The 12,771-nt window shown below is 37.3% G+C and overlaps 3 protein-coding genes and 1 long non-coding RNA gene across 5 annotated transcripts; 2 read left to right on the top strand and 2 right to left on the bottom strand.

The window, feature by feature from the left end:
- The first annotated feature begins 359 nt into the window (after positions 1 to 359).
- Positions 360 to 4,266, top strand: LOC112527304 (transaldolase). Of its 2 annotated transcripts, none has more exons than XM_025137862.1 (7): positions 360 to 571; positions 1,930 to 2,101; positions 2,221 to 2,270; positions 2,413 to 2,713; positions 2,921 to 3,109; positions 3,473 to 3,655; positions 3,810 to 4,266. In XM_025137862.1, exons 1-7 carry the CDS (start codon positions 396 to 398, stop codon positions 4,053 to 4,055), a joined length of 1,317 nt encoding a protein of 438 aa, XP_024993630.1. In that variant the 5' UTR covers positions 360 to 395; the 3' UTR covers positions 4,056 to 4,266. The 2 variants fall into 2 exon arrangements, with proteins under 2 accessions (XP_024993630.1, XP_024993629.1); XM_025137861.1 differs by having other exon boundaries at positions 362 to 571; positions 1,936 to 2,101.
- On the bottom strand, positions 2,364 to 3,960 carry LOC112527305. The gene is made up of 2 exons (XR_003070748.1): positions 3,453 to 3,960; positions 2,364 to 2,689 (listed from the first exon to the last, which is right to left on the bottom strand). It is a non-coding gene; the product is annotated as an uncharacterized LOC112527305 (long non-coding RNA).
- Positions 4,267 to 5,177: 911 nt separating the features above from the next.
- LOC112528093 (peptidyl-prolyl cis-trans isomerase FKBP19, chloroplastic) lies at positions 5,178 to 8,001 on the top strand. The gene is made up of 10 exons (XM_025139013.1): positions 5,178 to 5,421; positions 5,513 to 5,585; positions 5,686 to 5,826; positions 6,013 to 6,098; positions 6,182 to 6,232; positions 6,447 to 6,527; positions 6,609 to 6,653; positions 7,294 to 7,349; positions 7,471 to 7,546; positions 7,617 to 8,001. The coding sequence occupies exons 1-10, from the start codon at positions 5,347 to 5,349 to the stop codon at positions 7,710 to 7,712; spliced, it is 780 nt and encodes a 259-aa protein (XP_024994781.1). The 5' UTR covers positions 5,178 to 5,346; the 3' UTR covers positions 7,713 to 8,001.
- A 396-nt stretch (positions 8,002 to 8,397) lies between these two features.
- On the bottom strand, positions 8,398 to 10,269 carry LOC112527780 (sterol 14-demethylase-like). The gene is made up of 2 exons (XM_025138581.1): positions 9,680 to 10,269; positions 8,398 to 9,573 (listed from the first exon to the last, which is right to left on the bottom strand). Exons 1-2 carry the CDS (start codon positions 10,139 to 10,141, stop codon positions 8,575 to 8,577), a joined length of 1,461 nt encoding a protein of 486 aa, XP_024994349.1. The 5' UTR covers positions 10,142 to 10,269; the 3' UTR covers positions 8,398 to 8,574.
- Between the last annotated feature and the right edge of the window lie 2,502 nt (positions 10,270 to 12,771).

Genomic DNA, 12,771 nt, shown 5'->3' with positions numbered 1-12,771 from the left:
TAAAAATGAAATGCTAAAAAGATATTTGGGTCAAATACAAAATATTTATTCAAAGACATTGTAACATGAATCAATATCAATTATTGTTGTAGTTGTAGAGCTTATGATTTTTGTTTTGTAAAAAGTTGTCATCTTTAAAGCATATTTGTGCCTGCTGATCATCAATAGGAGCCGCCATTGAAGAGATTAATGATCTTAATAAACCCTAAATTTCATTAATTTAATCAAGATTAACAAATCCCATTTCACCTTCGTTTGCATCGCAGATGACGGGGTTGGTGAAATAGGAAGTAACCCCCATTTATATATATATATATCTCTCTCTCTCTCTCTCTCTCTCTCTCCTTTATTAGATCTCATTCAGATCAAAAAATAAGCTCCACCAACTTCCATCCATGGCTTCCATCTCCAACCTCTCTACTCAGGCGGCCACTTCTCTGAAGTCTTCTCCTTTGCCGCCCAAACTTGCCACCACCACCACCACCTTCTCTCTCCGATTTCCTTCCAAACTTGCACTTTCGTCCTCCAGGTTGTCCCTTCGCACCAACGCTCCTCTAGCCGCTTCCTTACTGTAAGTCTACTTTCTTTGCTATGGTGGTTAGGGTTTGCTAATCTGTTTCATTCTTCCAAATCTGTTACCGATTGGTTTCTCTTGATCACTTTAAATGATTGATTTTTTAATTTTCTTTTCGTTGATTTTCGAATTGTGCGGTGTGGCGTTGAACTTGTTCTTGATCAAGGGGTTTTTAGGTGTTTATGCTGGATTTGTGTTATTTGCATGATAGAATAGATCTTGGTTAGAATCTTGATCATCAACATCCATGTGGGTTTTGGCCAATCGTCCTTTAAATCGACTATCTTTCAGTTATGTGCTAAAAGAATCATTTTTTTTGTGGTGTAATTTAGAAATTGATTTAATCCTCACCAACCTGATGTTAGAAAAGGATCCATTAGGGTTTCTTTTTTATGGGTTTCAAGTTTTTGCCAGAGATATCAGATGCATGTCACGGTGTGGTGTTGGATATGCATCTTGTGTGTGTATTCTCCGGTAAATTATTAAAATTTATATATATATGTATATATATTAAGGGTCAGGTTATGGGATAAGCCCAAAAAAATGAAAAACCTTAGAAAGTGAGGAACACCATGGTAACTGTTTATCTGGACAGTATGTATATGTACATACAAGTAATTTGTAAGCAATTTATCCGGTATACACGTGTCCATAACATGCACACATGTATAAAAACCAAAAAAACAACTTTAGTTACTTGTATGCACACATGTATATCATCCAGATGAATGGTTACCAAGGTGTTCCTAAGTTTTTCATTTTATGAGTTTTCCCCTCTATATATTAATATCATATAGGTTTGGTTTATGGCAAAAGCACAAAAAATGGAAAACTGAGGAATACCCTGATAACCATTTATTTGTGCGGTGTACACATGTGCATAAGAGTAATTTGTCAAGTATGCAACATAGAAACCAGAAAGCATTTACATTTTTTTTTGCTTTTCCCCTTAACCCGTGTATATATATAATTATATATCTCATGACAAAGAAACATCAATTTATGTCCCACAAAATCATGATTCACAATATGTATCCAGTGAAACCTTCTTGAGTTTAGGAGCATGTGCATTTTGAGCCTTGGGTTCCTGTTTTTTGGTAACCATGGTTGTCCTGGTCAGCATCTCGACCAATGCCATAGGGACCTGAAGATAACGACAACCTATGGGTAGGAGCCTCAAGGCCTAGCTTTTTTATTTGCTGGTTGAGCTGACCCTGAAGGTTATAGTTGGGTTGGTTGGCATGGTGCTTATAGGAACTTGACTTCATAGTAAGAGGCTGCAATTCATGTTGGTTGTCTGAATTTTTCTCCTTTATTGGAAGCTTTGCGCTTTCTGACTTAATTCTGTTTACAAGTGTTAGATGTAGCCAAGTTGGTGGAAATGGAAGCCATGTGAAGAGAACAACTCTCCATGATCTCTATGAGAAGCAAGGACAGAGTCCATGGTACGACAACCTGTGCCGTCCTGTTACTGATCTTCTTCCCCTGATTGAAAGTGGCGTCAGAGGTGTTACAAGCAACCCAGCGGTAATTAAGCTTCTAGTTCAACTAATATTCATTTGTGAATATGAATATGAATATGTTCTTCCTACATTCCCTCATATAGAATTTAAAATCCTAACGAGCTGTTCCATTTGTCATTACAGATTTTTCAAAAAGCAATATCCACCTCAAATGCTTACAATGATCAATTCAGGTATTGTATCCAGCTAGGATTATCGTGAAGGATTTCATAACGACCCAAAGCTTGAATACTGTATTTGGTATCTGGCAGAATTCTATAATTTAACTCTGAATCTTAGCGTTTGGTTGCTTAACGACTGATGATGGTACTACAGGGAACTTGTACAGGGAGGGAAAGACATTGAAAGTGCATATTGGGAACTTGTAGTAAAAGATATCCAAGATGCTTGCAGACTATTTGAGCCAATCTATGATGAAACTGATGGAGGGGATGGTTATGTCTCAGTTGAGGTTTCACCCCGACTGGCTGATGATACCCAAGGGACTGTCGATGCTGCAAAATGGTTGCACAAAATGGTTGATCGTCCAAATGTATACATCAAAATTCCTGCAACAGCACCATGCGTTCCTTCAATCAAAGAAGTTATTTCCCTGGGAATAAGTGTCAACGTAACTGTAAGTTTATCCAGCCTTGTATTATTTGACATGAAACAAGATGTCTGTTTAGATATCTGTAGGTTTATGTAAGGTTGGATGATTTGAGAAAGGGGCGAGTCGATTATCATATATTTGGACTCGATAATGTAGCATTTTCACATGCCACTTTAAACTTGTATTTCTTACTAATTCTTTATTGTTGTTCTTTTTGATGATTTGTCGCAGCTCATATTTTCGCTATCTAGATATGAAGCAGTTATCGATGCTTATTTGGAAGGGTTAGAGGCTTCTGGTCTAGATGATCTATCTAGAGTTACCAGTGTTGCTTCTTTCTTTGTGAGTCGAGTAGACACACTTGTCGACAAGATGCTCGAGAAAATTGGAACACCCGAGGCTCTTGACCTCCGAGGCAAGGTAAAAATATCTACCATCATGTGGATAATTGAAAGAGCAAAATGGACGAAGCTTGCCTTGGTTCCTATATAGTGTAAAAGAACTTTTCTATTTTGTACCCTTTTGACCCATAACCTGCAAGTTTTGTAACATTTGATGACGTGGATGTCTAAGTTTTTCGTTTGCTTCGCTGTAACCTTTTCATAGACGGTACAGATGTCAACGTATGTTACGAGATCAGTAAGTTACCCATCAAAAATGGGTACAAAATAGGAAAATTTGAATCATTGTAAAAAAAAAAAGAAACTTATTTGTTACACTAAACCAAACATTGATGCATTTACACGTATAATTGAAATTGTACCTTTGTTGTCTGCTGTACAGGCTGCAAATGCTCAAGCAGCTCTAGCTTTCCAACTTTACCAGAAGAAATTCTCTGGTCCAAGATGGGAAGCCCTTGTGAAGAAAGGTGCTAAAAAGCAAAGATTGCTCTGGGCTTCAACCAGTGTCAAGAACCCAGCTTACCCCGATACTCTATATGTCGCCCCTCTTGTTGGACCTGACACGGTGAGCCATATGAACCAATTATTTCCTTCTTTTCCTTATGGCCGCTCGGCTATTTATCTTCAGGGCCACTACGGATTTTCTTGGCTGTTATCTTCAGGGCCATGGGATTAGTGGGGATCAAATGTTAATGTGTGTTTCATATCTTCTTGTTTAGGTGTCAACGATGCCTGATCAAGCTCTACAAGCGTTTATTGACCATGGAAGTGTTGGAAGGACGATTGATTCGAATGTTTCAGAGGCTGAAGGCATTTACAGTGCTTTGGAGAAGTTGGGCATAGACTGGGGCTTTGTTGGGTCTCAGCTGGAGCTGGAAGGAGTAGATTCATTCAAGAAGAGCTTTGAAAGCCTGCTTGATAGTCTGCAAGAGAAGGCCAACTCTCTGAAACTAGTCAGCCTGTAGACCTCAATATGTGTGTTCAAGTATTTGATTTGCATCGATAGACCTCAAAAATAATAAAGAGATCATCGACTGGTCGCCAGTCGGATGCTCTGTAAAGTGGTTTGGTTGTGTAAGCGAATGAAAAATTGTGTAATGGGAGTTTTCTAAGTGAGGTAGTAGTGAAATGATGAATGATTTTGGCATTTATATTACTTTCCCTTATCTTTTCTTCCCTTGGTTGTGTGGTGGTTATTGCAGATGTGTTTTCAATCATCCTTTTTGGATATCGTTTCCTTGGATCTTTTCTTCAACTTGCACTTTGGCTGAAGGCCTTGGCAAGATTGTTTGTGATTTTAGTGTCATCGATCATATGATAGTGATCGAGATTTACATGAAACTGAAGTGGTTTTGATTACGTTCAGTGAGTTGGGTCGCTAAAGCTGATCAATGAGTGCGTTAACTGAAGCAGTTCAACGAGTATCCTCACTTGACCCAAAAACTTAGCAACTGCTAGTAACTACTCGGCAACTGTCAAAATAACTGTCTGACCAACACATACTAAATATAGAAATGTAACAAAATCTTCTTGTTTTTGCCTTGGAACCACAAAATTTGTATAACCCAATGCTTTAAAACTTACTGAATGGAATATTACTTTTAGAAAGTGTTTTATCAAGATCCAAAATACTATCCAAAGTCTAATTCATTGATGTCTCACTAAAACCTGGATTTCTAACGGAAGAGTTTGAAGCAATGTTGCACTTCTCGTTCTTGATGGTTGCGTAAAGGTTGTATCTTGATGGGTTAGACTTGCATTCCATGTACACTCCCTCAGAAACAAGCAAAAACTGTTTGGTTAATTGAAATAAAAAGCAAACAACTTTGTTCAAGTTATAGTAATACATCAACGAAATAGACCTTTAAGCAACCATTAAGAAAGAGAAGTCCCCAAAAAGTACGTTATATTTTTATACAATTTACCCTTTATATAAGGTTCAAGTTCTTTGCTTTTAATTTTAATAAAAACCCAACGGTTTTCGCTTGTTACTCAAAAGAGTGTACATTGAATGCAAGTCTAATCCACCAAGATACAACCTTTATACCAGGGCCGGGCCTAAAAATGTACGGTGAGGGAGATGGGTAGAATGGTAATTTCACGTAAAAGTCCGACTGCTCGGCAACTCAATGAATCTAAGGCCGTTATCTTTCCCTCTTAATCTTGATGCACTCCTTCTCCTACTTACTAACAGTACCGGAAAACACTTCATTTTCTACGGCGGCGTGTTGCAGAAGCCGGTGGTTCTACTAATAAATGGTGTTGGGGGTTACTGTTGCAGTTATCGGATCTCCTTCCTCATTCTTTACCCCTAAACCCTCTTCTACATCGGTACCCTTCAATTCAAGATTTCTTCATTTTTTTTCTTTTTAATTTCTAAAATCCTTGAAAACCGAAAGTGGGTTTATCCTCTGATTTACAGCAATGGGTGCAGAACCAAATTAAATCATCCCCAATTCGACATACCACCTATGCATCATCCTCTTCTTTATCTGGTTTGTAACTTGGATTCTTTGTTCTATTAAGGTCTATCTTTACTTATCAAGTAAGCAAATTTACTTGTTTGTAATCTGCTGTCATAATTGCTGTATGCAGATGAGATGGGTTCATTGGATGATGGTAGATCATCTAACATCGATAGAAGAAAATGGTTGGTGTCATCTTTGGGGTTATTAGCAGTGACATTGGGAAATAGTGTAGGAGGTGGAGTTGCTGCGGCATCTAATTTTGCAGACAGTAATCTTTTTTTTCCTCCTATTCTCAAGTGAAAAATCTGTTATCTGCTATATGCTTTATAGTGCCAAGATGCAAACCTGTGTAATCTGTTGCTAGATCGTATCTGTTTATTTAACAGTTAGATGATCACTTTATGTGGACAAGTATGTTTTGGATAACTAACTGGTGCAACTTGTTTGCTTGCAGTGCCAGCTTTAAAGGGTAAGGATTATGGAAAATCGAAGATGAAGTATCCCGATTATGCTGAGACAAGCTCAGGACTCCAGTATAAGGTCGCTTCCAGGGAGGGTATTCGTTATATTTTACGTCTATGCTCTAATCATCTCTTTTGATTCAAAACTCAAAATGGATGCAGGACTTGCGAAGGGGAAGTGGCCAAACGGCAAAGATGGGAGACACTGTTGTGGTATGCCAACCTTTCTGTACGTCCCCGCTTATGTTTTAACCTCCAAAAAATCTGTACTATGATATCTAGGAATACCTGCAAAGAGAAAATGAGAAGATTAGGAGGAAGAAAGAAAAAAAAGATAGAAAAACATGTACACGGGATGGAGGGTGGAGGGTCTTTCTTGGCACTGCCAAAAGCAGCAAATTCTTACAGATTTATTAAATGCATTTAGGTTGATTGGGATGGTTACACGATTGGATATTATGGCCGCATATTTGAAGCTAGAAACAAGACGAAAGGTGGTTCCTTTGAGGTATATCATACTTATGAGTTATGATTGTGAAGATGCATCTTTTAAGTGTAGAGTTGCATTCACTGTATTAAAACTGTGCAGGGAGATGATAAGTCCTTCTACAGATTCCGACTAGGTTCCCATGAGGTTAATTTCCTTTCCTCCTCTGCTTTTGGTAAAAGAGTGATTCCGTTGTTCCAAGGCTCCTTGGTTTTCCAAGGTGGGTAGGAAAGTCTTTGTGCTCAGCTGTTCCTATGCATTTTGCACAGAGGCTGTTCTGTGACCCAATTTCAGGCATAAAAGAACAAACCTTAGGAGTTGCTCCAAAGATTGCCTCCTTCCCCCTTTTACCCTTGAGCCATGTTTGGTAGACGGATGATCGTGTGAGAACAGGAGTTAAAGTGAGAAGGGATCTGGACCGAGATAATGTTTGATCTGGTGCATCTCGGTGCACCGCATTAGTGTTGATCTTCAATTAGGATTGATCCAAGGGTAGAGATCCCTTCTCACATAACTTCCATTCTCACCAGAACTTCCATTTTCCCCGGAATCCAAGTTGGCAATCGTAAGCTAGCTTATTTTTAAGCTTATTTAAAATAAGTTTGGTTAGCCATAAGCTAGCTTATTTTTCCACCTTTTGCAGGTATGCCCCTTATATTTATCCATTAAGTCTATTAACATATCTTTTAGGTCATTTTACATTGTCATCTAAGTTATTAGCTAGTTTTTATCAAACATTATCTCAGCTAACAGCCAGCTTATCTGGTGGTCCATGTTCTACTGGCAGGTGATACCAGCTTTTGAGGAAGCTGTTTCAGGCATGGCTTTGGGTGGCATTAGAAGGTGCATATCAACTATACATATGAAATTCGAAAAGATGCCAAGATAATAGTTGCTAACAAGTTATTAGAACAACGGCTGAACTGAGGTGATGACCATTTGTTTGATCCATATATCTGTTCAGGATCATTGTGCCCCCAGACCTTGGATATCCTGAGAATGATTACAACAAGAGTGGTCCAAAACCAACAACATTTTCGGTACGTTCAATGCCCTTTTGCATTATGTAGTTGCTCCTTAATAGGTATCTAACACTAACATGTTCTACAGGGCCAACGAGCATTGGATTTTGTGCTCAAGAACCAAGGATTGATCGATAAAACCCTTTTGTTTGACATTGAGCTTATAAACATTATACCCAACTGAAATACAGCTCTCAGATAAACTGTAAGCAAGGCTCATTCACACATGAAGACGCACCTTTGTTTGCTTTTATTTGTATTTCATACAAGTGATTCATAGTGAACCCAACTGAAATACAGCTCAGTTTACCTGTAAGCAAGGCTCATTCACACATGAAGACACCTTTTTTTGTTCTGTTTCATACAAGTGATGTATTCATAACGAACCCAACTGAAATGCAGCTAAAGCTACCTGTAATCAAGGCTCATTCAGACATGAAGAAACACCTTTGTTTGTTTTTTGTTCTTTTTCCATACAAGTGATGTATTCATAATGAACCCAACTAAAATGCAGCAAAAGTTACCTTGTTCTTTTCATACAAGTGATGTATTCATAATGAACCCAACTGAAATGCAGATAAAGTTACCTGTAACCAAGGCTCATTCACACATGAAGACACCTTCCTTTGTTTTTTTCATACAAGTGATGTATTCATAATGAACCCAACTGAAATGCAGATAAAGTTGCCTGTAACCAAGGCTCATTCACATATGAAGAGACACCTTTTGTTTTTTTGTCCTTTTTCATGCAAGTGGTGTATTCACCATGAAGACTGCACCTTTTTACGTTTTCATCAATCTATCTTTTTCTTGTGTTGTTTGTTTAACATCCAGGAACTGTATTAAACAAATCTTTAGGAATCCAACCCAATTAAACCACAACGTTTAACATTCCCATTAACAGAAGGAAACCAAAACCTCAATTGGAATCATCAAGAATCTTAAAAGATGCATAAATTAATGAACAGCCTTAGCACACTGCAATTAGGGAAAAGAAACCAGGAGGATGGGTGCTAAAAATTATGAACATTTAATCCATTTTTGGGTTAGCTTAGAGGAAGCACCTTCCGTTTATAACGAACCATAACCTTCCCCTTGACACCAACCACCATGGCATTCCAATCAGTCTCTGGAAATGGAGACACCAATTCTAACTCAAAGTTCCTCAACAAATGGCTCCATATTGCTTTGATTTGCAGATAAGCAAAGGGTTCTCCTAAACAACCATGTCTTCCACCACCAAAAGATATATATGAAAACGCCCCTGCCGCCTTATCTTCATCTCTACCAGGTCCAAATCTATCCGGGTCATATGTGTCTGGATCTTTATAGACATCTGGCAGCCGATTCGCAAAAGTAGGAGATGTGGCGACTATGTGGCCCTTGGGTATGTCATATTCTTTCCCTTCTTTTGTTGTCACAGTGAAATCACTATGCGAGCTACGAAGAAGCATGATTAGAGGAGGGTGAAGCCTCAGTGCTTCCTTTATGCATCTATATAACACATTCATCTCTGATAAGATATCGTGATCGACCTTGTTTCCATGCTTTTTCAAAAGATCTCTTTGCTCATCAACAACAGCAGCCATGTGTTTTTGGTTGCAGAGAAGGTAAGCACCAGTCCAAGTTGATGTGATCGAACTCGTATGCTGCCCGGCAAAAAGGGCAGCAATCAGAAGGCCAGTGATCTCCGAATCAGTGGTGGGTCGACCGTTTTTGTACTTGGATTCAATAAAACACTGCAACATATCATTCTCCGACTTCCCACTTTGTTTACGGGAAGATATAATGGTCGAAAAGATTTCCGCAAGGCGTTTGCGAGCTTGGTCTCGACGACGGTGAGCCGGGATGGGCAGATATGGGAATATAACACTAATGGGTTGCATCCCATTATCAAGATCATGAAAAAGAGCAGAAACATCATCAAAAAGCTTGTTACGAACCTCTTCACCTAATAAGCATCCACTGGCTGTAAGGATTATAAGACGTTCAAGTTCATATTTTAGATCCACTTCACCAGATTCACCCCATTTAGAGAAATACTCCTGCAATTGCCAGTCAAAAAAGCAATCAAAACCAGCCAATAATGCTTCTAAAAACACATACAAAACAGAGAATCATTGTAAAGAAAATGGGAAAAGAAGAGTATACCTCAGCTTCATAAACCATCTGATCTACATAACCTTTGAGTTTATTAACCCTAAGAGCCTCAGTAAAGAACCTAAATTGCTCCTGTCTGATTGAATAATCGACATCGAACACAACGCCAGGGCCAAAAGTTGGGACATTAAACTGGTAGACTTCTTGTTGGCTGAGATCCGATTCAGAAGCTTTAAAGAAATGGGATGAAACCTGAGGTCCGATCAAGAAAGTGATGTTTTTGTTCAAGAGATGGAGGGTGAAGACGCTTCCGAGTTTAGGGTATTCCTGTTTGAGCATGATGACGGGTCCTTTCAAGAACCGGAAAAGCCCACCGAGAAAGGGCCATGATTTGACGACCGGCGGCAAACGTTTACGCGATCTGGGGATTAAGAAGACGGAAATGAATTTGGCGGCGATGAGAGTGGCGATGAGGAGGACACCCACATTGAGTAACTTCGGGTCTAGTTCCATCTGGACCTTCTATCAATTATGGAACAACAGTTGAAGATAATGAAAGCATTTAAATGGGATATTATGAAGATTTAAGATGAGTGATCGTAAATCAAGAAAATTGAAGAGAAAGAATCGAACCTGATACAGGGAGAGAGTGGAGTCGAGTCGAGAGATGGTGATACGAAGCGTGGCTGAATGGCTATTTAAATGAAATTGGAAAACGGATTTCTATGGGCTGAACAAGAAAACAGGTGAAATCTGGATCCGGATTCACGAGTTCATGTGTTGGACCTTAAATAAAGACAAAATCGAATATCATAAATGTCGCAGCTTTCCCAGTTTAAGAGATCAAAGGCTGTCTTTTATAGATTAGAATTGAATACATTTGATCGGAAGTTGGTTTTGCATTGTGGCTGTTTTGGGAAGACATGCAGCGAAGTAGCAACTAGCAAGAGCATCTTTTATTTTTAAATTATTTATTTTTAATGCATTTGGTATACTGGACGAGACATGACAGAACAGGACATGACAATGATTACATTTGTGTTCGAAAAATAAAATGATGCACTAATAAATGATACTTGTTATAACATCAAGTAACTTGCTTTTGAAAAATATGTACTTGTTATAACATCGGGTAACTTGTGATATTTTAAACCGATTCTCTTTGCTTATATGTATATTTAAAATGATATGGAAGATACATAAGATATGTTTACGGTTGGATATAGTCTACAACGTGGGAATATTATCTCATCAAAAAGTCAAAAAAAATCCTAGGTTAAAATTTAGATTTTACATGATTTATTTTTCACTTTCCTCCACTACATTTTTCCACGGACCCCGACCCCAATCGAAATCGTTATTTTAACCAAAAAAATTATTGAAATCAATTAAAAAGACCAAAAAAATTATTCGAAATTGACAAAAAAAACACGAAAAAAATCCCTCGAAATCAACCAAAAAAACTTTAAAAATCCCTCGAAACATTGTAATTAGGTTAAAAACACATCATACGACTTTGTAGGCCTTTAGTCTACCTTAAAAGTGACCCTGCTAGACAAAAATACTGGATCTGCCATTGTTCTACGGTAAAATGCCGCGACTTCTCATGCCGTTTCAGTCACAGGGAAACCCGCACAGGTGTATTACGCGACTTAGGCTTCACTAGATGACGATTTTTTATAATGATCTTTTTGAAGATATCTTCTGTTGGTTGTTGTTGATTCAGATTTGGATAAGGTCAAATGATACTTGTTATGGTTAAAAACTGTCAACCCAAGCCTATAAATACTAACATACCATTGTGGTTATTCGTATCTTTTTTTTGAAGTATATAATATTTATATACAACAAATAGAACAAATAAACTCACATTCACTTTCACCTTTAATGAAGTTTGAACCTCTGACCTAGAAATATTAAACGTTGTACCCTATATCTAAGGTTAGGCAAACCTGGAGGAAAAACTTTTAAAAAGAAAACATTTCGCTCCAAACGGCTACTAACTTCCTATTCCAATCTAATCGAAGTGGTACGTGGATTTAAGAAATATGTTATATGTGGATATTCCATGTGGATAATCAGATGAAATGGAAAACTGATAACTTGTGTCATGTCATCTTAATTTCGATCTATAAAAAATATATATCCATAATCAACAAATTATCTGTTTAAAAATATTTTAAACATTAATTATATTTTTAAAATATTTAATACATTTATTATCCCATTAACTTTTCCAATAAATAATATTATATGATCATTAATTTGATTCATAAAAACAATGAGGGAAAAAAACAATTTCTATCCCCTGGGCATTTAAATTTTGAGAGTTTTTTGAATTTGGAGATTTTTATATTTAGAAAGTTTTAAACGGTAAGAATCAAAAGACTCTTGTATGTACGGTTACTGTATCTTTCACTACCAGTGGATTGCTGCACATAAAGGCTAACATAAATAATCTCTCGTTTTTCCTTCTAGGGATGGGTTCGAGTGTATAACAACCTTCTTCTAGTATACCCGAGAACAACTCCTACGGAAATTCTAGAAAAAAATGTTGGATACTCATGGCTGAGGATAAGGTAATGAAATTTGAGAGGGAAATTTCAAAAATCTGTTAAGAACGCTTTAATAAATTAAACCAAACAGACTTCGTATATTTTACTGCAGGTGAGGATTGGAAAGAATAAAATACACAGAGATCTAACTTCTACCCCACCACATGAGAAAGAAACTAGATATATCTATACAGGATCAGGTTTATAGGAAAACTGTAAAAAAATAAAAATTTAAGAAAATATCCTAGTAATCGTTCATCTGTACGGTATGCATATGTACTAGTTTGTAAGCAATTTGTCCGGTATGCATAAAAATTCTAACTTCTTTTTTGATATCATCTTTTTAACATTGCATTACATAATTTACATGTGTTGTTATTAAAGTGTCAATTTCTTTTTCTTTTTTTCATTTTCACCAAAAAGAATAATATGAAAATCCGTTAAAAGTTGGGTGTAATGAGGAGAAAGATTGGTCCATAAAGCACCAATAATAAATACTCACCACGTTTGTATCCTATGCAGTTAAATCTTGGACTTTTGTCATTCATATATATATATATATATATAGGGAAGGGTTCAAACGAGAAC

Source organism: Cynara cardunculus, assembly GCF_001531365.2.
Source record: "Cynara cardunculus var. scolymus isolate 2C chromosome LG 15, CcrdV1, whole genome shotgun sequence".
Classification (NCBI taxonomy): domain Eukaryota; kingdom Viridiplantae; phylum Streptophyta; class Magnoliopsida; order Asterales; family Asteraceae; genus Cynara; species Cynara cardunculus.
This window is presented reverse-complemented; position numbering and strand designations above follow the sequence as displayed.